At 45.7% G+C, this 24222-nt stretch overlaps 1 protein-coding gene across 1 annotated transcript in view; it reads left to right on the forward strand.

The window, feature by feature from the left end:
- LOC142588821 (fatty acyl-CoA reductase 1-like) overlaps positions 1–24222 on the forward strand; it is a 60920-nt gene that overhangs the window by 11205 nt on the left and 25493 nt on the right. Inside the window, exons 3-8 of the mRNA XM_075700637.1 lie at positions 1493–1650; positions 5247–5363; positions 18224–18399; positions 20426–20654; positions 20791–20897; positions 21411–21585. Coding sequence (XP_075556752.1) covers positions 1493–1650; positions 5247–5363; positions 18224–18399; positions 20426–20654; positions 20791–20897; positions 21411–21585 — 962 coding nt within the window. The remainder of the gene's footprint in view (positions 1–1492; positions 1651–5246; positions 5364–18223; positions 18400–20425; positions 20655–20790; positions 20898–21410; positions 21586–24222) is intronic.

A 24222-nucleotide genomic window follows, 5' to 3' on the forward strand; every position in this document is an offset into this window, starting at 1 on the left:
TAGTAGGTAAATCAATAATGTAAGTAAAAAAAAGTTAATGGCCTAAAACTGAGCCCTGTGGCACTCCGGAGGAAACAAGTGCCTCTAGAGGATCGGTTCCATTCACCGTGACGAATTGAGTGCGGTTAGACAGAAAGTTAAGATCCAGTGTTGTACTAAAGGGTCAACGTTTAGGCTGGTTAGTTTTAGCATAAGGAGACCATGGTTTACACTATCAAAAACTTTCGCAAACCCAAGTGCATGTAATCAGTGATGAAGCCAGCGTTAAGGAATGCGTGAATGTCAGTCTTAAACGTAAGTAGCGGTGTTTGTGACGAAAAATGTTTACAAAAATCATGCTGGGATGTATGAAAGAAGTTATTCGACTCCAATAAGTTAACTGAGTAAAGATGACGTGTTTTAATAATTTGCACAGAACCGATGTTCGCGATATCGCACGATAATTCCATGGGTTGTGTGCGTCACCAGACTTGTAGATAGGCACAACCTTGGCTACTTTTCACTCCTTAGGTAGAGCAGAATGATAGAGCCTCACTCGTTAGTGTATTGCAAGAATTTAACATTAATGCCATCCCGGCTACATTGAAGATGATCGTTTTAGTCTGTTAATAAAAGCACGAATAACGGCTGGGTAAAGCATGATGGGATCAATTGGTGTAAGATGTGCTCTCGGATACGATGAAAGAGTGAAGTAAGGGTCCCAGAACAAGCTTTTTAAGGTTTCATTAAGGATTGAGACGCAAAGGTAAAAAGCAAAAGATTAAAAGAGAAACTTAAAATGCAGTGACTGTTGGTCTCGAATTTTTTATTTAGGTATGTCACTTTCTTATTAAAATTGGCAAAAATAAAAATTTTTCGGAAAACTAAGCTATCAAGTTTACAACTCTGTAAGTCAGCAATGATAAGTGATACCACCATTTGGTCAATTGTGCCTAATAGTACATCTAAAGAGGACGAAATTGATATATTACACATGAATCTCAAAAAATTTAGTAATATGGCAATACAGCTTTTGCAGAGCCCTTGTACACAACATAACAAATTCACGTAAAATAAAAAAATGACATGTAGAATTTTCCCGCTTTCAATGATTTAATGGATGCCGTTTACAGAACTGTGATATCTATTCTTGATGCAAAGATATTTTTTGCAAACATCGTGCTTCTAGCTCTTTCAAACTTTCGTATTTTCGAAGATACTTGTAACAAAATTCAAGCTTCAGATCGAAATTAAGTTTCCAACAATCACTAGAATTTAACTTTCTCTCTGAAATGCAGCAAATTGCATTAAAATCGGTCCAGTAGTTATCTCACAAAAGCGTTTTTGCGTTTTACATGTATTTGAATAGGCCGCGTTGAAGTTGGGCCCGAGCTAAAGCTTCCTCTTAAACAAAGGGCGAAGTCAATTTGCCGGGTAGTCTGCGCTTTCAAATTTCAGAGAGCGTGCGCCTTTGTATGTGTCTGCCATGTTATCCTCTTCTGTTATACTTTAGCTGACTGTCAGATTCCCGCCATGACGGCCAAAGTACTCAAGCAACAGCGAATCCTCACATCTAATGCTGTCGACGACTGGAAAGATGGCTCCCAGGTGGTGCAGTTCTATCAAGATCGAGTTGTGTTCATCACCGGTGGGACAGGATTCATTGGAAAGGCGAGTAGCCATTGCCTGAGTTGTGTACCACAGTCGTAATGAGTGTACTTGCTGGTAGTTTGTAGATGCTCAGGCAAGCCTTCGGTTATTGGCAACTGTACATTCATTAAAGGTAAGCCCTTCCCAGGCATCGTCCGCAGGCAGGCGGTGGTAGAAGGCAGATGGAACCAAAGCTGGCCACAAAGACACAGGCTTTGTGACCAGCTTCTCATGGTAGCCTTTACTTTGTTGTAACACGCAGAAAGGCCCATTTGAACACCAGAGCGCTTTGCGCTGTCTCAACGTGCCTTCCTGCGTGTCCGGCTGTTCTGCCTGCGTCACAACAAAGTATAAGCTGCCATGCTAAGACACCCGTATGGCTACCCTCACCGACTTCATAAGAAAGAGAGAGAGAGAGAGAAGCTTCTCAAGCTTGAAGCGGAGGCTATGAGCCTGAACAATGTGGTAAAAAAGTAATGAATATGCTGCTATGTGCCTATTGGCTTTGAAAGCATGCATTACAAGGTGCATTCGAAGAGTTTCGAAATCCAATAACCGGGATCCTACTGCGAGCCTGCACCTCTACTTTCATGCAGCCATATTTTTTTCTCTGATTACCCGAGAACAGAACGGCTTTCCTAGACATACTCGCTGATCGCGCTTCAGATTTGCCATGGATTATCCCGATTCACCCTTTTAGCATTGTCATCATCAATTCAGCCGTTCACAAGACCGCCCCTCTCGTTATGTCTCTGAATGGGACCCTTGATGTACGAATATTTGAACAATATTCTAAGCTGGCTTCGCGAGAGGCTCTGTGTAAAAGAACCCTGCTAGCCTAGTTGCGCCAGACGTTGTGCACACAACTGTGAACGCCAAGCTTGCGCATGAAAATCGACAGCAGCGATTAAAATTATGATTATAATAATAAAGGGAAAATGAGACATCCACCCAAACGTAGTTAAGTGCTACAAAGGAAAGCCATAGGGTTCTTTGAAAGAAAAGATTCGCAGTTGAAGAAAAATTCGTCCTGGTCCGGGACTCGAACACGAGACCCCCGCCTTGCCGGGGCAGCCGCTCTACCATCTGAGCTAACCAGGCGGCTAGCTAGCAGATGGCAGGCGAAGCCAAATTTATCAACAGCATATAAAGAAGCAAAGGAAAGTTTGACTTAATAGTTCTGCAGAAACCCACAAGGTAGAGAGAAGTAATTAAAAAAGGGAAAACCAGACATCCACCCAACCGTCGCTACGTGCTACAAAGGAAAACTATGCGGGTCTCTTGGTAAAGCGGCTGCCCCGGAAAGGCGGTGGTCTCGGGTTCGAGTCCCGGACCAGGACAAATTGATCTTCAACTGCGAAGCTGTTCTTTCGAGGAACCCGTATGGGTTTCCTTTGTAGCACTTAGCTACGTTTGGGTGGATGCCTCATCTTCCCTTTATTAATTACTTCTCTCTACCTTGCGGGTTTGCACAGAACTATTACGTAAAATGAAGATATTTAAAATCTGTCACCGATATCTTAAAACACCTCTTATTAGACCTGTGCTAAAAGGCAGAATAACAAGTGCAGAGTGTTGCAAACGCTGGACGCTAGACGTCTGGGTGTTTGCGGTCGGTATCACTAATTCGCCATGTAGCGCATTCACAGCTTCCCTTTGTTCTCGCTATGTTTTACATCAGGCGCACATTATTTTAAGCGGCCGTATTGGTGCTTTGCGAGTATGCTATAGAAATAAAATAGCTGAGATTCCTATATTGAGTTCCAGCATGGTGCCCCCTTTTGTGAACTTGTCAAAATTCACCGAATAAATTAAGATCTGTATTCCGTTATGCAGCAGTACGCTTTTCACGATTCTGAAGGTTAAAGAACTTCGGCGAAACTTAATTCGGAGTGGACAGAAGTGACTGGCGCCTGAAGCGGATATTACGAGCGTACATTTTAGACCGACATCACAGCGCTACACTTACACTTGCGTGATTTTGCGTCCCGATACGGTCGCCAGCAGCCCTTCTTTCGCGGTCATTAGCGTGGACAGCCTGTCAGCTCAGGTGTACGCGTCTAAATCTTGCACCTGTGCGGTACTCTTATGCCACAGTTTGAAACGGGACTATTATATCCGTTATAAATTCTAACTTTGCGAATTGGGACAAGGACAAATACCGAAAAATGACCGCCCCTTCCAGTCCGTGAAGACGGTCGAACAGCGAAGCTACTGTGTGCTACTTATGCCAAATGTTACACTATGCAGATCAAACTTCGCAAGCAGTCTATATTGCAAATCTTTGGTTTCACCATCCTTTTACCTCATTTTCGCTTTTGCGTGCTTCGCGTGGCCAGGCAGGCCTTACGACTACGAGCCTGTGGACGATCCAACTCTCGCTGGCGCTCGCAGTAGGCAGCTTCTTTTTCAGGAGTACGCACTACTCGTGGTCTCCCCATAGTTGTAGCGGGGATGGAATGTGCGGAGCCACTAATCCAAAGCTCCGTGTATTGGGCGCAATGCCCACCAGTGCAGATGCGGGCGCTGGAATCGTTTTGACGATTGGTTGAATCTTTGTGTTTCTTAATGAGGTCACATACACGTTTGGCTGCGACGGAGAGAACGACGTCAGTGACGGTATGCCCGCAGTCGGCCGTTGTCGCTTGCATTCAATGTCTCGAGTTTGCTAGTTGGTGTGGTTAGCAGCATCCGACCGGCATTGCCTTTTGCGATTCTTCAAAATAAGGCTGTCCATCACGTAAGACAATGAATGGCTTATACCCCCGTAAAGGCGGCCTCCCCGTTACGACGACACACGAGAAGGGAAATTATACGCTGGTCCCTAGTGTGGAGAAAAGCCCCCAGTATATCATTGCACCTGGGAGTGCCCACACCCTCCGGGTTACTCTCCCATTGCTTCACCTTCATCTTCCTCCTGGGAGACTGCGCTGACCAGCTTAGACCCGCAAGAGCAGCGATGGCTGATCCGGCGGGTACGCGGAGTGGCACGAGCCAATGGGGCCCTGAACTAAGGGCTCCACCCCACGAGGAAGTCGCCCCACCTCATTAGAAATAAATGTTTACTGCCTCACTCTCTCTCTACGCTGGAATGACGAGTGGCAGCAGAACCAGCTGTGACAGAAGACGACGACAACCATGAACTCGGGACCAGTGGCACGAGCGCGTTTGCGCGGTAGCGCCGAGGGGTGCCAACGAGCCAGCCGTAGAAGAAGATGGCGACACTCGAGCTATTGCTGATGATGATAGTTTCAGCGAAGTCCGACAACGACGACACAAGGTTCGCATAAACAGCTTTGCCGTAAAACAACAGACAAATACGAACACCCTATTTTTCTTCTCTTCGTCTTGGGCATTTGTCCCAAGCCACGCGATTGCCTTTCGGATCACGCAAAAGACAAGTAGCCCAAAGCATTGACGTTATTAACTGCAGTGCTGTCTGTTCTTCCTGATTAGATTGGAGGCGCGTGGCCTTCGATTCGCGACTTGCATACGAAAACAGTAGTTCCGTGAAACCTACTTAACTATGGCAGGTATTTAAGTTTCTTGCGCGAATATAGACGGCTGGCTGTCCGTGGTAATTGCTCATGGGCAGTCTTTGGACACTCATGTTTCAGGTCCTGCTGGAGAAACTGCTGCGATCTTGTCCTGGCCTGAAGCGGGTCTACTTGCTCGTGCGCAGCAAGCGCGGGGAGAACCCGCAAGCGAGACTGGAGAAGATGCTCAGCTCTCAGGTGATTGCCGCTACCTGCGCGTTTACTTTGGATCTAAGATGCCAACACGACTCACATTGTATGTGCATAACCAAATCACCATAATATACGGGAGAGTCTCTCACGAAGCAACCCGGCCAATCTTGGCCAACAAATTGTGCACATTCATCTTAACTATCTTAATGCGCCAAAGGACAACGCACACCACGCAATTTAGGACAACGGAACAGGGCGCCACTGACAGCTGTTTTATTTTTACGAAAGACACTTACATTAATTTTGTACCTTCAGCCAGCGCCTGCGAGACAGGCACATTCAAGCATCAAGTGCCGCAAAGGTAAGGACATTTCAACACACTTTTTCTCTGATCTATACAATGATTTGGTCGTTTCACTAAGACGCAAGCTGCCTTTCTTAATAATATTGTGCGTTGCCATAATTTCCTTAGCTTTCGTATCTTTACTTCTAGCCAGAAGTGTTATGTGTTGTCCTTCGCCCCCTTAAACTGATTATAATGAATCGATATCAACTTGCCGAATAAATTTTTTCTTGTTCATCTTAGCGGAACACTTACTTGTCTCTTTGGACGTGCGCATCTGCGATGTACTTCCGACTCACGGCAGCGTTGCTACCACTGATAGTCATATCGTTCCCGTTTTTTTAATCAAAAGTTACTTCTCTATCGTACTGTGGATGCACTATCATAAGATCATCTGCAGAGCATTGGGTGAAACATTGTAATTGCGACTTGTGATTCGTTATTTGAATAAAAGCCATGTGTAGGTATATGTAGCCCACTTTTTTACTGAACTATTTCTGTTTAACTGCTAAATTTTATGCCCATCTTTCTGGCCTAAATTATGGCAGTACGCTGACTCCAAGCAAATTAAGTCCACAAATTACATCAGCCATGCTAGCCACTGGTTTGTTATCTTTGTACTCATGATGGATGGATGGATGGATGGATCAAAAATGAAGAATGGGCGAGATGGATATATGGATCAAAAATGAAGAATGGGCGAGATGGATGGATGGATGGATGGATCAAAAATGAAGAATGGGCGAGATGGATGGATGGATCGATGGATGGATCAAAAATGAAGAATGGGCGAGTTGGTATGGCAGCATGACTAAATTCAGAGCGGGAACTACTGGGACACAAGCTAAGGCACAAGACAGGACACGACGCTACTTGCAACTGGATGTTTATTCGGAAGGTTAGGTACTATATAAACCCGACATGTCCTGTATCATCCAGCTTCATCAGACGGCACAAAAACAAAAATGAGCAGAAAAAAAGAACAGCAAAAGAAAGCATAAAAAGAAATAAAAATGAATACTTATACGTTTTAGCTCAACAAAAATTTTTCACTTGTTAGGTCGTGTCTAGAAAGGATATTTCAGTGTCATGAAGCGCTATAGAATTATGGCTGACACCCCCTTTTCTTTATCTCTTGGGCTCCTACAACTTCTCTTGTTCGATTCTTGTGCCCATAAAGGACTGTAGTACTATCACACTTGGAAGTGTATTTACCTGGTATTTACCAGCAAACCAGAGCAGGTTGGCGCGAAGAGTGCGGGGAGTAATCAGTTACGACCAGGCCATGCAACACAAGCCAAACCTGCTCCTGGTTTGGAAATGTGTGTTTTTATCGTCAGCGGATCCACCGGTTTCTATTGTTTCGCTTCTCTAGGAGAGAAACAGCGAGAAACATACTGAAATAACCACAGCTAAGCTAAGCAGCAGTCACCGTAGGCATATCTTGAATACGCAATAAGTAGGAATTTTTGGAACGCAGAAGTAGATGAAAAGTATGGCCACTGACTAATGTCCATAAGTGGTGTAGATGGCAGGATAAAAGAAGTTGCATAACGGCAGCTTGACTGGTCCCACGTCCCTGTGAACAACACGCAGCAATATGGCAACACAGTCGTTGTACATACATGTGGAAGGGTGTATATATATATATATATATATATATATATATATATATATATATATATATATATATATATATATATATATATATATATATATATATATATATATATATATATACCCTTCCACATGTATGTACAACGCGCCAACCTGCTCTGGTTTGCTGTGCAAGCTAATGAAAGGAAAACATCTGTTTCTGTGTAAGCTAATGTTAACTCACCTGCTGTGTTAATACTTTTAATGTTCCACTGGTGTTGAAGTATGCTGCATTTTAACTGGCTAATAATGTGTCCGCCTCTGAAATGCCTATTTGCTTCAGATGGTGAGATGAGATGTCATTGCTTCGATATATTCAAATGGGCACCTACTAATTAGCGCTAAATATCCGAATATTACGGAAAAAGTTAGTGGGGTTAAATTATACGATTTCGACATTTTGGTATCTATGCTTAGTCTATATATATATATATATATATATAAATGTCCGTGTGCGGGTGTGTATATATAGAGAGAGAGCAAGAAGAGATGGTGATAACTTTGAAACGATAAAGAGATACTTTTCAAGTGACACACAAAAAAGTTAACATGCAAAAGTTTTTGCAGTAATGTATTCTTGGATATATGACGTTTGCAACGTCACTTCGTTTGTATTTGACCCGCCGTGGTTGCTCAGTGGCTATGGTGTTGGGCTGCTGAGCACGAGGTCGCGGGATCGAATCCCGGCCACGGCGGCCGCATTTCGATGGGGGCGAAATGCGAAAACACCCGTGTGCTTAGATTTAGGTGCACGTTAAAGAACCCCAGGTGGTCGAAATTTCCGGAGTCCTCCACTACGGCGTGCCTCATAATCAGAAAGTGGTTTTGGCACGTAAAACCCCAAATATTATTATTATTATCGTTTGTATTTGTTAAGTGTTTAGGCAAGACAGTAGGAGAGTGTCTGAAGGCCGTAATTAGTGCGTGGGCGTGGAACTGCCCAGTGTTAAGTGCATTGATTTAGGTGAAAAGCAGGATTCTGTTGCAAGTTTGCAATGTTTCTGATATAGTCACTAGCCTTATTCACATCACATTTAAGAGAGCATATAAGTTGATACTCGTAAAGATGGTCTGCTGGTAAAATTTTACATTTCCGGAATATATCACGCGTATTTGCATTGTAAGGCGAGTCTCATAGCACGTAAGGCAATCTTTTGAAGTGAAACTAAATTAACTAATGATCTCCTAATAGTACTTGACGATACGAGGTGACAATAGCGCAAGTGAGGAGCAAATAGTGCGTTATAAACTACAAATTTCTGTGGTATTTGTAGTACCTACGTACCTAACGCTTTACAAAGTTTGTTCTGTAAGTAATCGGTGCGGTGGTCCCATATCATCAGTTTTTTAAAGACAACACCCAGAGCTATTGATGTAGCGGAAAGTTCTATATTCGTGTCATTGAGTGTGAGGCACTGAGTTAGATCACCATTCGTAGACTTCGCTCTGAAGAAGACCGTTTTTGTCTTGGAGCAATTGGTATGAAGCAGCTGAAAGTGTGAAGTCTGGCTGGAGGAGAGACTGAACGTTCGAGGTGACGTATCCTGAAAAAGGACGGCCGACCGAAAGTCCTCGTGAAAGTCGGGGCCGGGGAATGGCAACCGGCCATGGTGCTGCAGGATCTCGGGAGCGGCCGACACTGCAGCTGCTCAGGTCGAGTGCGCTAGCCTGTTCTACACACACGCACACACACACGCACACACACACACACGCACACGCACACGCACACGCGCGCGCACATGCACGCACGCTGTAGGAATTGGCGTCGGGCTTGTAGGACGATCGGAGGAACTTGGGGCGACAGGACTAGGCGAGCAGGATTTATTAACATTATTTACATTTGAACATGGGATACATTTACAGTATAGCGTGACTCCCAAATGGAGCCCGCAAGACGAAGCATACAGCAAACGAGCACACAGCTCACGAGTACGATCACAGAGCACGACAACGAGCACACTCTAGCCGCCGACAACAGCTGGTTATATCCACTTCGTGTTCCCTAGATCCCTAGATGAAGCAAAACGTTCGGCGCATCGTAAACAGGCCGCCTCTCTGCGGGACGTTTTACAAACCCACACACGCACACACAGGTTTCAGTGCACCCTCCGCGGGCAGACTACCTTTGCAGCGCAGTCGTCGTGGTGTCCGTTGTCCTGCGTCCCCGTAGCCAGGTGGTCACGCCCGACCCCAGCCGGCGTCTCTAAATTCCAGAGTGGACTTCGCACAGTGGCCTCCACCGCGGTCCATTGTCTGGTGTCTCGAAAAGCGCATGGGGAGGTTCCGCCAATTACCTCCCCTCGAGAACTCCCCCGAGCTCCCCCGCCGCGTGGCTGCCGGTTGTCCGCAGTTCTCTGAAGTAAGTTTATGGTTGGTTAGCGCTGTCCTCGCTGATACTCTGAAGGGCGCCCCCACCGCGGGTGGATCGAAACACGTGCAGCGGGCTGAAATAACTTGCACGTTGCCACCTCGGCAGGCCATTCCTAACAACGCACACGCGCACACGCACACGCACGCACGCGCACGCACGCACACGCACGCACGCGCACGCACACACGCACACACGCACGCGCACGCACACGCGCACACGCACACACGCACACACACGCACACACGCACACGCGCACACACGCGCACGCGCACACACGCGCACACGCGCACACGCGCACGCACGCATGCACATACGCGCATACACACACGCACATACGCACATGCACACACGCACATACGCACATGCACACACGCACATGCACATACACACATGCACATACACACATGTACACATGCACACACGCTCATACGCACATGCACACATGCACATACACACATGCACACATGCACATACGCACATGCACACACGCACACACACACATGCACGCACATACACACACGCACACACACACAGAGAGAGAGAGAGGGCTCTTTATTGGAAAAACAGAGAATTTTGCCGGCGCGTATATAACTGCTGGCATGCTACTCTGTATAGGGATGGGGAATGGGATTAAAAGAGTCCAGAAAAGAGTTCGAGAAAAAAAAGGATAAAAGTAAATATGAAATGTCCGAGTGGACCTGATACTAATATTTACAGGTGACATGGCGGGTAAATTTAAGCTTTTGTATAGGAAGGATGAAATTTTTAAAGCTTTCCTATTTGACCAATTTCTGTCAGGTAATTGAACAATAAATCCAAAACCCGTCGCTGTTTTGAAGGACCGGGCATTGGACCTAAGATGCTCGGTAACGTTAACGGTTCGTGGCAAATCATGTCCATTTGGTGCTCAAAAAATTGTCTCTCGTCGCGGTACGCGGGGCATTCTAGTAATATGTGCTCAATTGTCTCTAAGTTGCGACAGTTATCACAGTATGGGTTAGTGGTAAGTCCTATGCTGTACAGATAATTGTTCGTGTATGCCACGTTCAGTCGAAGGCGATGGTACAATGTCTCTAAGTGTCGAGGAAGTGGTCGTGGAATTTTTGGTCTCATTTCTGGGTCAATGTAACGTAGGAAGTTATCTTGGTGAAGCGGCAGATTAAAGATGCGGTCTTTTTCTTGATAGGCATATTTTTTTGCCATGTTTGAAGCATCGGCTTTTGTAAAATATGTTCTTTTGAACTTGCGGTATTGGAGTCCATTTCTGGCGGCTTCGTCCGCTCTTTCATTTCCCGAAATGCCGGCATGGCCAGGTATCCACTGGAACTTTATGCAATGCCCAGCAATCTTAGCCCTGTGGTGAAGATAAGCAATGTCAAATGCTGCTGGTTGATTATTGCAACGCTTGTGCCTGTTCCAGATACTTTGTAGGGCTCCTTTTGAGTCTGTGAAAATCACCCATGTCCTTGGCGGCTGCTGTCGAAGTACATACACAAGGGCCTCCTTAATGCCATATAGCTCCGCTAAAGTAGATGATGTCGCTCGCTCAAGACGAAACGAGAATCGTTGCCCTGTAGAGGGTACAAAAAGTCCGCATGATGAACGATGTGGAGTTGTAGAGCCATCTGTGAAAATGTGCGTTGCGGCTGCGTATTCTTTGTGCATATATTCTAAAGCTATCTGATAAGTCGCTGCCTGAGGCATTTTCTTTTTCGCACTGATTCCAGGTATATATGGCACGATTTCCAATGGGGACAGTGTCCATGGTGAAATGTTTCGCGGCATAATTTGTGACGCCTGAGCAGGAATCGAAATAGATATGCTTCCGACAGCCTGCCCAAAGCTAGATGTAGCACGGGTTCTGGAAATATCCTTTAAAAAGTGAGTCTTCGTATGAATGACGTGGCGGAGGTGTATCCGAAGTGTCTCCTGCGAACATAGCACTTCCAGAGGCAGGCATCCAGCTTCTGCTACAGTCCCTGACCGGGATGACCCCTTCGGAAGGCCAAGACATACGCGAAGGCAGTTGTTTCGTGCTGCCTCGAGTTTTCTCTTGCTTGTGGGAGATATTTTGTGCAGGATCGGGAGGTAATATCGTAGTGTTCCGTCGACGTAGGCCTTATGGAGGAGCACCATTGATCTACAGTTGCTGCCCCACTGTGTTCCGGCTAAAAATCGGAATACGTGCGACGCCGAGGAAATCTTCTCACTCAGTTTTTTCACTTGGGGCGACCATGTGAGGTTCCTATCGATAGTCACTCCAAGAAACCTTTGCGTCTTGACGTATGGAAGGGCACGACCACCCAACACTAGTGGGTATTTTTCCATACACCTCCGCGTGAAAGCCATGGCAACGCTTTTGTCGGGGGACAATTTCAGACCCCTTGGATTTAGGTAGGCCGATATATTTGCTAGCGCTCTCTGGAGGCGTTGTTGGGTGGTACTGCGGGAACGCGCCGCACTCCAAATGCAGATGTCGTCCGCATACAGTGTGATTTTGACGCCGGGGGGCAGGTTTCTTTTCAGATGGATGAGGACTAAATTAAATAATACCGGGCTTAACACAGCTCCTTGTGGCACTCCCTTCTCGACGGCATAAAGCGCCGTGGGGCCATCCGGGGTACACATGAAAAGTTGGCGTCCTTGAAGATAGTCTTCAATCCATGCGTAGAGCCGTCCTCCAAGACCAAGGGTTTCCAAAGCGTCAAGTATTGCTTTATGATAGACCGAATCATATGCTGCCTTAATGTCTAAAAATAATGCAGTAGGTATGTTTCCAGAGACCAATTCCTCTTCAATTGATGAGACCAAGGCAATGACATTATCAATTGCGGATCTATTTTGCCGGAAGCCATTCATTTCCTCCGGGTAAACTTTTGCAGTTTCCAAGAACCAATTTAGTCGTTTGTAGATCATTTTTTCGAATAGCTTCCCTACGCAGCTAAGCAGAGATATGGGTCTGAAGGAGGCGTAATTTGTTGGCTGCTTCGCTGGTTTCAATATAGGAATGACTTTCGCAAGCTTCCATTCCGTAGGAACCTCCCCAGTTATCCATGAGGCGTTGTAGTATTCCAGAAGGCGTAGGCGAGATGTGTGGCCTAGATTTGCGAGCGCTGCATAACTCACGCCGTCATGGCCAGGTGATGATCGCTTGTTGACGTCGCCGATTGCTGCCGTGAGCTCTTCGATGGTGAATGGTAATTCTAAGTCAGGAAGGGTAGCTCGAGGTGGACTAGGCTGACGACTTGCAATTTGCCGCAAAGGTTGTGCCCCGTTGGAAAGGAGCCTGCAGTACTGCTCTGCCACCTCTTTCAGGGATGCGCGCTCATGTAATGAGAGGGCGATAAAAGGATACAGCTGTTGCGGCTCTTTGCGAATGCCTCTGACGACTCGCCAGATTTTGCTCAGCGGTTGTCGTATGTCCAGTGTCCCACAAAAGTCCCTCCACCTTTTTCGGTCCAGTTTGGTGAGGTAACGTCGTATATGTCTTTGTGTCCGTCGACAAGTTCTGAGGTCTTCGATATCCTTCGTACGTAGAGCCTTCCTTTCGGCACGCCATCGAATGGCACATAACCTTTCAAATTCCTCGTCGTTCGTTGGTATATTACAATGCTTAGTGGCAGAGCGGGTACATTGTTTGAGGCAATGAGCTATTGTCGGTATTATTTCCGTATTCGTAGTTGAGGCTGTGATTCCTTTGTCTACGGCTGCTGTGTAAGCTTCCCAGTCTACCGACTTCAGTTTCACTTTTCTGGGCGACGTCCGAAAATGGAGGGCAGAGATTAGGATCGGGTAGTGATCACTACCTCGAGTCTCGAAATCTGTACACCATCCGAACATAGGGGCCGCTTGACTTGATACGAATGTGACGTCAATGCAGCTAACAGTCGTCGGATTTTTCAGGTATGTTATGCTGCCATCGTTCAAGGGCTCTATATTGTATTTTGCAAAAAGCTTCGCCAGCTTGGCACCCCGAGCACATGTATGTGAACTGCCCCAGATCTCGTTATGTGCGTTGAAATCGTCACAAATAATATGTGGAGACTGAGTGTTTGTCAACAAGTTTTCCAATCTTGTCACGTCGAAAGGTGATCCTGGTTCCAAGTAGACGCCGATCAGGGTAAACACTTTAGATGCAATCACTGTGGTTGCGCAAATATATTCGTTCTTGTCATGTGGTGCTACGTCAATCGCAGAGGCAGGTATGTCGTTGCGAAATCCAACGAGAAGTCGGCTAATTCCATTTTGTCGCCTTGAATGATGAAAATAATACCCCTTTATCCTAAAGTGCTCGTCGACGCGAGACTCGGAAATGACTAAAAAAGGGAATCGGTACACTCGCGTAAGATGCTTAAAGTCTGCTAACTTAGAGCGCAAGCCGCGAGCGTTCCACTGGAATATAGTACATGTGCGGAAGTGTTTGTTGGTGGACACCGCTTGTGAGACGATTGTTGGCGAAGCCATCGTTGCTACTGCGAAGAATCACGGCTTTGCGCCGTGAAAGAAGACGACACTAGCGGTTCCAAAGCCAGGACGGCCTCTATTTCAGGGATGCTCTTAAATGATGGGCTGGCACGCAGAATAGCCTTGATTGCGGCGAACATCATGGAAATCAGCATACTTGGTATCTCATTTGCAGTGCTACCATCTAACAACTTTTCTTGGTTCTTCCTGTTCTTCTGCTGCGACCTTGAGGACACTTGTTGCTGTCGTGGGCTTGAGGTTATATCACTTGAAGGCTTTGATGGATTCGTTACAGTTGAAGGCCTTTGCTGGTTTTCTTTCACGACTGAGGCGTAGGACTTTTTCAAAGCCGTGTCGCTGCGCTGCACCGTGTCGTGTTGCGTTTGGTTTGTAGATGTATACATCACATCCGGATTCGGTGGTGGTTCTCGTCGTTTCCGCACTTTTCCTTGGATTTGCTCCATCGTCCGTGCAAGAGTGGCTGATTTCTTCTTAGGACACCCTCCGTATGACGCAGCATGCTCAGCTCCACAGTTTGCACACCGAGGCTGGGAACGTGACGTACACTCCTTATGCGTATGTGGACCAGCGCATATCTTGCAGCGGATGGGGCCTTTACAATATTTCGCTATATGTCCATGTCTTTGACATCTGAAACATTGAGTAGCAGACCCCATGTATTCCGTCACAGGATAACTGCAGAATCCAAGCGACACTCGGTTTGGTAAAGGGGCGTCCTTAGAGAATTCCAGGATGACCGAGCGTCTTCGGGTTTCCGTTACTACGCCATCTTCGTTAGGGACGTAGAAAACTTGCCTTTTAGCAGATATGACTCCTTGTTCGCTCAAATACTCCTTGAGGTCGTCATCTGAGTACTCAACAGGAACGTCCTGTATCCTCCCGTACGTGGCAGAGTAGGAGTATGGAACTCGAGCTTCTACAGGAATACCCGATAGATCTGTCACTGTGAGGAGACGATTGGCTGCAGGAAGTGTAGACACTGTCACCATGAGGCTGCCATCCTTGTTGAGACGGTGGCTGAGTATCTTTTCTTGGGCTGTTGTCACGACCGCAGAAGCCAGAAGATTTGGGTTTACTTTCCATAAGCTGCTGTCAGGCTGAGTTGGCTTGAATATAACAGGAACACCTGCGGCTCTTTTCTTTTTGTAAGAGACAACAGTGAAGGCTGTCTGGTCCATCTCTTCGTTGTCTCCTGTAGATTGCCTTGCGTCGATGTCATCTTCACGTAGCCTTTTCCTTGCTTGCTCATCTTCTCTGTGGTCTACAGGAGCAACGTGCTGACCTGATTGCTGATTGCTTGCGACGGATGCCATCAGAGCATCACGAAGGTTGGCCGACGGCGGAGGCTCGCCGCGCTGCGTCGGTCCGGTGCGCTTCGGGAGCCGCTTGCTGTGCTTCTCTCGCAGGACGGTGACACCCAGGCCGGCGTTCGGTGAAAGAGAGGCACAAAGAGTAAAAAGGCGCTCTACACTTGCTAAAAAAGACTTAAAATTACAGACGGGCGTTCGGAAGCGAGCCTATCGCTCGTCGTCTTCTTCGTCCACACACACACAAACACACTCCCTCTATATATACCTGTTCGCGATCCCGCTTCTCCATCGCAGGCTTACGAGGGGCGCTATAAGAGGCGTGTAGCTTGTTTTCCCGGTGTCCTCGATGAAGTATGTGGAGCACGTTGTATTATTATTATTATTATTATTATTATTATTATTAGTATATATTAGTAGTAGGAAGTCTGTTTGAGTGACGAATGATAAACATCTAATATGCGAAGGTATATTAGAGACATTGCAGAAAATTACTTATTCAAGTGTTGCAGGGCACCATACTGCCATTACCTGCAATGTTTCCCGTAGTCTTCACACATGTGTGCAAGGAAGACACCATGTTCTAATGAAATGAAAATATTTTTCCCTTTTATTTTATGCTTTAGACTATGATTGGTAGATGGTTTCTCCAGTGTTCTTGCTGAACTAAACAAAACCTCTTGATATTTGACCGAAATAAGGGGCACTTCTTGGGTAGTGTGTAGGCAAAGATCAAAGTGTCCTGGTTAATTACGCATATTGTCATAAGTCACCTATGCAAGGGTTCCATACCCTTACGACTCCGTTTGAAGAGTGGTGCAAAATTTAGCCCACTGCTGTAGCGTACCTACAGATGCGACGGACTTCGATTTTAACAAAAATGAATAGAACGCTATAATAAATTTGTATGTTTAGTTAAACACGTGGAAGTGAAATAGAGCTTTTGTAAAAGATATTCCTCACCAAATGCCCGAAAGTGTTATACTGTATAACCACTTTACGCTGTTTCCCAGTGTCCGCACAGAGGTTTATGTAATACCATTTGTACATTTGGCGGGAATAAGGGGCACCTTGTTGCCACTGAATCTGTGAGAAAAGTTTAGAATGGATGCGTTAATTGCACCTTTTGTCATATAATACGTTTGTAAGCGATGGAAAGCGTTAGGAGTGTTTTACGAGCGGCGCACAATTTACCCGCGGCCGGCATAAAAAGAAAGTATACATAAAATAAAACTAAGCTAGGATGGGGGAACCACGTACTGCGGCAAATGTTTGAGCGAAGATAACTGAGCATAAATCAAGAAGCCCTTTGCAAAGCATTTCTTAAACTAGTGCTTCAAAGTGCCACGCGAACGTTATCGGTTATGATTCCCTATGTCCTGATACTTTCTCTTCTTTTTTCCGACTTTGTATTTAGTAAGAATGAGGGGCCAGTTTCGGTGCAATGTGTTTAAAGATTTTAACGTTATTGGTTTAATTTGGAACGTTAAAATAATTGCTACATTCTCGCTTATTTTCTTTTTCGGTTTTTTTCAATATCTTATACGAGGTTCGCTCGGTGTCCTCGTTGACATAAACTATGCATAATTTTATTTTTGGTTAAATTAAGCGCAGTGTCATGGGTTATGTCCTGGCGAAGGTCGAAGTAGGTAAAGAATACTTAAATTCTAGAGCTGTACGTTCTAAAAGAACAACCTTAATACGAAGCTTGCCGAAGTAGGAAACTCCCAATTAATTTTAACAACATGCGGCCTGAGCGCTTTTGCATTTTGTTCCCATCGAAATGTGGCCGCCGCTGCTGTAACCGAACCCGCGACCTCGAGCTGAACAGCGCAATGCCATAGCCAATGGGCTAACACTGCGGGTATTTAAAGTTCCTGGCTCAATGCTTTGCAAGAAATTACGTATTCAAGCATTCCAGAGTGTTATGAGCGTCTGTGACGAGCGGTGTAGGACTAAGCCCGCAAACCTGCCCCCCCGCCCCCCAACAACAAAAGCCACCAAAAAAAGAAATTTAGCAAGAATGGCGCAAATGCTGTGGTGAATCTGTGTGCGATGTTACAGGCGTGTTGGTCAAATGTAGTGTTCTAAAATAACTTCTTAAACAAGTGTTCGAAAGTGTAATACGACCGCCCCCTACTTTATATGCATCTTATTGTCCCAAGATGACCCTGTGTTACACCAAGTTTTCAATTAGTGTAAATGTAGGCCTTGTCGAGTGCAATGTTTGGTAAAACTTTGCCGTTACTCGCCTTATTAGGGGCGTTGAAAATAATTACAAAGCGTCAGTCTTTTCTGTTTTTTTAATGTGTTATTCAAAGTTCATAGTATGTTTTTCCAGTGTTCTCAGTGAACTAAACCAGGCCCTAATTTGTTCAACACCACGTACTCGTGAGGCCTGTGGCAGAAAGGATTCTTCCACATCCACAGCCAAGGTTTGTGGGTGGTGGCGCTGGCTAACAATCCTTCTGCGATTTGCTCAACCACGCTCGAAGAAATAGTTGGTACGGTACTGCTTACTTACTGATCAGCGTGAAAACAACGGAGGGCGCAGAGTTAGAACAGAGAGCGAGCGCTCGTGCTGTTTTCTTATAACTCTGTGTCTTCCGTTGTTTTCGCGCTGATCAATAAGTATGCATCCTTTTCAACTCGCCCACCGTTCTTCCTTGCCACTGCTTAGTATGTGATAAAATAATAAGTGATCCACGCACCTAAGCTTGAGCCAAAACACTTACGTTTGCAGATGTTCGAACCCCTCAGGCAAGAGCAGCCAGATGCTTTTGCAAAAGTGACAGCGCTGGCAGGAGACCTGAGAGAGCCAAATTTGGGACTAAGTGCGTTTGACCAAGCCACCTTGGTGGATAGTGTCTCCGTCGTCTTTCACTCGGGGGCTGCTGTCAGATTTGATGAGCCTTTGAGGCAAGTGAAGGGTAACCCGTATTTTTTTTGTGAGTGGCATCCTTTGAGTAGTTCAGGATCTGTCTGTCTGTCTGTCTGTCTGTCTGTCTGTCTGTCTGTCTGTCTGTCTGTCTGTCTGTCTGTCTGTCTGTCTGTCTGTCTGTCTGTCTGTCTGTCTGTCTCTGTCTGTCTGTCTGTCTGTCTGTCTGTCTGTCTGTCTGTCTGTCTGTCTGTGTCTCTGTCTGTCTGTCTGTCTGTCTGTCTGTCTGTCATGTACTGCGTGGGGATCGACTACGGCCTCTCTCGGAGCCCCCGTTACATCCATTTAAATTGAATACCTTTTCCCATTGCTCAGATGTTCAAATTCCCATGTCGGAGAACATGCGATACACCTGAACAATCTACACTGCAAGTGTGTAGGGAGATGTTCCTCTTTCTTGCTTTACAGACTGCTAGTAATATTTAACACGCGTAAACCCAATATTGACGTTCTGGAGAGTATACAGGGTGTTTCAGTGAACACTTTCAAAAATCTTTAAATGTTGCCTGTGGCAGATATCACAATTCTAGTTCATGAGCTGGTCTGCACGAAGCGGCGGACAATACTTGCAAAAAATTGACGTGTAAAATAGACTAATAAAAATTCACTAATTATGTTTTTAACTAATTAAATTATGGCCCATAAAGTAATTTACAAATTATAGCCGTGGCGTTCGCAAGGTGGATCCACATGGAAAGAATTCTCAGGACGACACCAGTTTTGAGATATAAATTCCCGACCTTTACGTAGAAATGCATTGGCGTTCCAGTTAATTTGGAAACAAAACATCGTTTCATGCATTGAAGCACACAAGTAACTGGAACGCCAATGCATTTCTCCGCAAAGTTCGGGAATTTATATATCGAAACTGGTGTCGTCCTGAGCATTCGTTCCAAATGGATCCGCCTTGCAAAGTCTACTGCTAGAATTTGTAGAATGCAATATGTGCCATAAGCTAATTAGCTAAAAAAGTTAACCAGTGAACTTTTGTTAATTAATTGATTTCTCATTTCAATTTTTGTGCAAGTAGTGTCAGCCGCTTCGAGTAGACAAGCTCATAAACTGGAATTGAGCTATGTGCCACAGGCAACTTATAAAAATTTTTGAAATTGTTCGCTGAGAGACCCGTTATACAGAGACAAGCCCTGCTGTGCACATATGCGTTGGGCACTGCGTCAATTTACTCCGATTTAGTAGCAGTTGTCATCGCTAGGGAAAATTTGATTCGAACGCATAGTCACAGCGTGCCTTCGCCACTTTTCAAGCATCGTCACCATTTTTCACCAGTACTGAGACGTCAAGCTACACTTGTGTGACCGAAAACCAATCATACAGACTGCAGCAAATGTCATAAATTGTATACCAAGGGCTATACCATAATCTCCTCTGTGCTGCATTGTACTGCCACCACCAGCGTACGTGAGAATGATCTGAAGGGATGGTGTTTCCTCACTGTCTAGGAAGTGTTAGGCGTTGCTACTGTTGTGCCAGACGTGCGGATACTACCTCTCAATTTGTACCGATGGTTGATTTCACCTACAATTTCGTTAGCTGCTGTTAACATCACAGCGAGACAGGCCACAATTAACTTCAAAGCGTCAAACATAACATAGACGGCAAAATAAATTCCAGTCCTCTGTTACTAGGTGAAGTGAGTTTTTGAAGAAACAGTTCAGAAATGTAACGAATAAAAACTACTCTGGAGAGCCTCCAAACTACTCTGCGAGACAGGACACTCTAGCAGATGGTGTCGGAAATAATAGGAAGGGTTAATCGCGCATTCGCAATGGGACACGATATTATCTTTACGTGGCTTCTGGTTTATTTTGGAACTGATGGAATACCTCTCATTAATTATTCTTCGTTGAGGACTTACTGTGCCAGGTAACCTTGCTATCTATAGCAATACACAGTCACTATGGAGTTGTCCGGTCTTTTATAATTGCAGCCGGTGTACCCTGGACCTCTCGTTACAATTTCAAGTGTCAACTATCCTGTCCCGTGGTAATGCAATAGTTATGACCGGCCTCTTGTTAGAAATACGTGTGTGTGTGATCGTGTGTGTGCGTTTGTGCGGATGTGCGTGAGCTTTATGAAATGTTTTAATTTCAGAGAAGCGGTTGAGCTCAACGTTTTGGGTACAAAACGCGTTCTGGATCTCTGCAGAAACATGAGAAATCTTTGTGTAAGTTGCAGGACAGCTTGGTCTTTTTCTTACTTTAGCGATGCTACCATAGTTCCTAGTTGAACGTCTTTTATACCTTTTTATTTAATGGTGAGATCAGCTAGTCTTGGGAAATGTCTTGAGTCCGTGTCACACATTTGGTTCTTTTGCATATATATTTGAATAAATAACTCAGGTTTTCTTCCAGGTTTTTGTCCATGTGTCAACGGCATATTGCAATTCTGATAAGCGAGACGTATGTGAAGTGATATACCCATCGCCTGTAAGCGCCGAAGAGCTTATCGCAGCTACTCAGTAAGTAAGCATGATAGCGTCCTTCTAGTTTAATTCGAGCTGTTCAATGTTACAGATTTACTATGTGGAACGTGTTATTTTTGAAACTATGTACTTCAGGAAACGCTATTGTCAGAAAGAGAAATTAAAACTCAAATTACAGAGTTTTACGCGCCAAAACTACGACATGATTATGAGGCACGGCGTAGTGGGCAACTTCGGATTAATTTTCACCACTTAGGGTTTTTCACGTGCACAGAATGTACGGTACACGAGCGATCTTGCATTTTGGATTTGAATCCGCACACTAGGCTTTAGCAGCGCAAGGCCAAGTCACAGCACCATGGCGGGCAAAGCGAGACCTGTTTTGAACATTTGGGCTTTTGCGGAAAAGCATTCTTGCTGGGTAAATCCCTCAAAATACACTTTAATATGTCGCTCGCGTTAGCATTAGCACAGAAATGAAGCAAATTGCATCTCTACTGCATGTAAGCAATTGTTTTTTCATTCTTCGTACTCATCAATCTTCCTCAGGTCCGCAAAAAAAGATGCGACAGGCCCTAAGGAACCCTGCTTGTTTGGGCTTCCGAATACGTACACACTGACGAAGAGAGTAACCGAATCACTGGTGCTGGAAGAGCGGGGAGACATTCCGGTCGCCATTGTGCGGCCTTCCATCGTCACTGCATCGATAAGAGAGCCACTTCCGGTGAGACAGAGAGACATCTCTATCCATTTGAAAAGAGAGAAATTAAGGAAAGACCGGGAAGTTAACAAAACTCACGTCCGATTTGCTAACCTCTGCTCGGCGAAGGTGGTAAAGAAGTGAAAGCGGGGGAGGAATGGAGCGAAATAATATCTGTACGCGCCCGAAAATTACGCACCTGATCTGTAAACAGTCGCAGAAAGTTGTCAATTTCAGAAACTCCAGTAACGCTCTCGTTGCTTTCTGTGCCAGCGGCACACCAATAGAAGAATATTCGCTTCTGAAAACCATAGTAAGTCTAGCCTGTGTGATGCGGACCTGAAAGGTTGGCGATGAACTTCAAAACATAGATGAAGGCACACGAGATCGTCACTAGTAATTACTGCCCAGATGTGTCACTCATTCCACTGCGGAAAAATTAGGCCTCTGTAAAAGTTCCCACCAGCTAGAGGCGTCACAAGATTGTTGCGCCAGACCTGGAAAGTCATGACGGTTGTTGCACCATTAAGTAAAAATCCGCGGTACTTGACGTCACTTTCACATGCTAGGAGACGACCGATAAGTGTGCGTCGCGGTTGGAGTCCGAAGATGAAGTCGGTTTTGTGAGGTCGGTTCCGGACAAGGAGGTGAACCACTCTGGTTCCTTTATGGTCGGGCCAGACAGCCTCAACCACGACGTTATGACCAACAATATCGATCTGTCCGAGCAAAATCTGAAAAACAAAAAGCCGCAATTCGCCCGACAGACGGAGCATCAATTGCCATAGAAAACTATTAGACCGCTATACGATGTATGGATGGTAGTTATATCGGCCGTGTAAACTTGTAAACATTCGTTTGCTAACTAAATTAACAAGTATGATGTCAAGTGCGCACAGGCAAACATGAACACATCTCCCTCGATGACCACGGATACTCGCTGTCAAAACGCTGGATCAAAGGAGCGCAGCAGCATCAGCGATCGTATTGACATTCGTGCTGCCTCTCGGTTCAACGCGAACTACGCGGCTAGAAAATAGTGCACACAAAGCTATAAGACCTCGGTGCACCTTGGCTCCGTCCCCATCGCAGGTCGCTTTCAACACAAGGCACGCGCGGCCATGCCATACGCAGCCGTCACCGGAGTAACACCCTCCACCCCCCCAATCACAGGTGCATTGCGCGCGATGGAAGACGACGCGCTCGCTCCCTCTCTTCCTGCCTTGCGCGCGCGAGATCCAGCCACCATCCTCGGCCCACTCTTGCACCCTTTCACTCGCACACACAGCATACGGCGTGCGACCACGTTGTTATCGAACTTAGACTTTATACAGAACGTCACGGTGACGCCCACGCCAACGGCGGAAACGCACCTCGAGTGTTCATATAATGGCTATCGTAATAAAATGTTATGTCGTGTCCTTTACCAAGAAATAGATGGTGATCATAACTTGTCTGCTGTAACAACTTTTCATGAGTCCGGTGGTGTAGGTGTAATTTCATACTCTGAAGTTGAAAAATAGACATTTATGCAGTCGCTTTCGCAGGGCATATTCTACAGCAGCAAGCAGGGCAGAAAACTCTGTCGCCGTAGATACTGTTGTGTGGGACAGTTGAAACAGAACTGTGATTACTGTAGCCGGGCCATCAAAGGTAACTGTATAACTGGTGGACGAGGCCAGGACATCGATACAGATGAACGCTCGGTTTCGCATGCCTCAGTAAGCAAAGCAAAGTTGTCTGTTCTAGAGCCATTCTTGGTTGAACCGCTTTCTCTTTCATCCCTGTAACACTACCTGCACTGTGACCCTGACCCGTCGGACAGCTTCAGGTCAATCAGATGACCGACCTTATACAGAAGGGAATATGCTGGGATTGTGGCTTCATGTGTCTGCGATCTGGAACACAACAAAACCACTCCTGCGTCTCTAGAGGTGCACTGTTTGTAGCGGAATGAGCGATAAGCGCCTATGTGTCCGTGCTCACTGTGACATTCTCTCTTTGTTTCTCATGGTTCAGTCATAATTGTCATTCGCAAGGTAGCGAACCTAGCTGACACTGCTCAACCTCCCCACCTTTCCCGTGTCATTTCTCTCTCTCTCTCTTCTTTTCTAGGACTCTTAGAGGCAATACAAGGGAGGTGGATGTCTTGCTAATAGTGTACTTATATATTCTGATGGAAGGCAACCGCTGTTGGGGACAATAAGTTCTGAAAGTGCAACGAGGTCTGAGGGCAAGAAGTGGTCATCGGGAATGCAGAAAACATGACATATGTCCGCCCTAAGACAATCAACAAATATTTATGGTGATGTTGAAGGATCTCTGGCAAGCACAATCGCTGGAAAAGTTGAAACCCCTCGTGGAAGTCACGAACACCTACACTGTGTCCGGCCTTGTAATATCTCCAATGGGCGAATATGGAGCTTGGACAAATTGGACAAAAGTGGATAGCATGTAGCGTAAAAATACCACACCAAGGATTTGTGCCAATGCAGCAAGAAATGTACTAATGTGTTCCACGATTTCTCCCACATGAATTTGACAACATGCGCAATAGAGCAAAGCCTCTTGTTTACATATGAAAAAGAAAGGGGGGGGGGCTTCGCGGGGGCTGTATGAAGGGCCCCTGCGTATTATTGTAGTCTAGATTTCATTAAACTT

This window comes from Dermacentor variabilis, chromosome 7 (genome assembly GCF_050947875.1).
Source record: "Dermacentor variabilis isolate Ectoservices chromosome 7, ASM5094787v1, whole genome shotgun sequence".
Lineage (NCBI taxonomy): Eukaryota > Metazoa > Arthropoda > Arachnida > Ixodida > Ixodidae > Dermacentor > Dermacentor variabilis.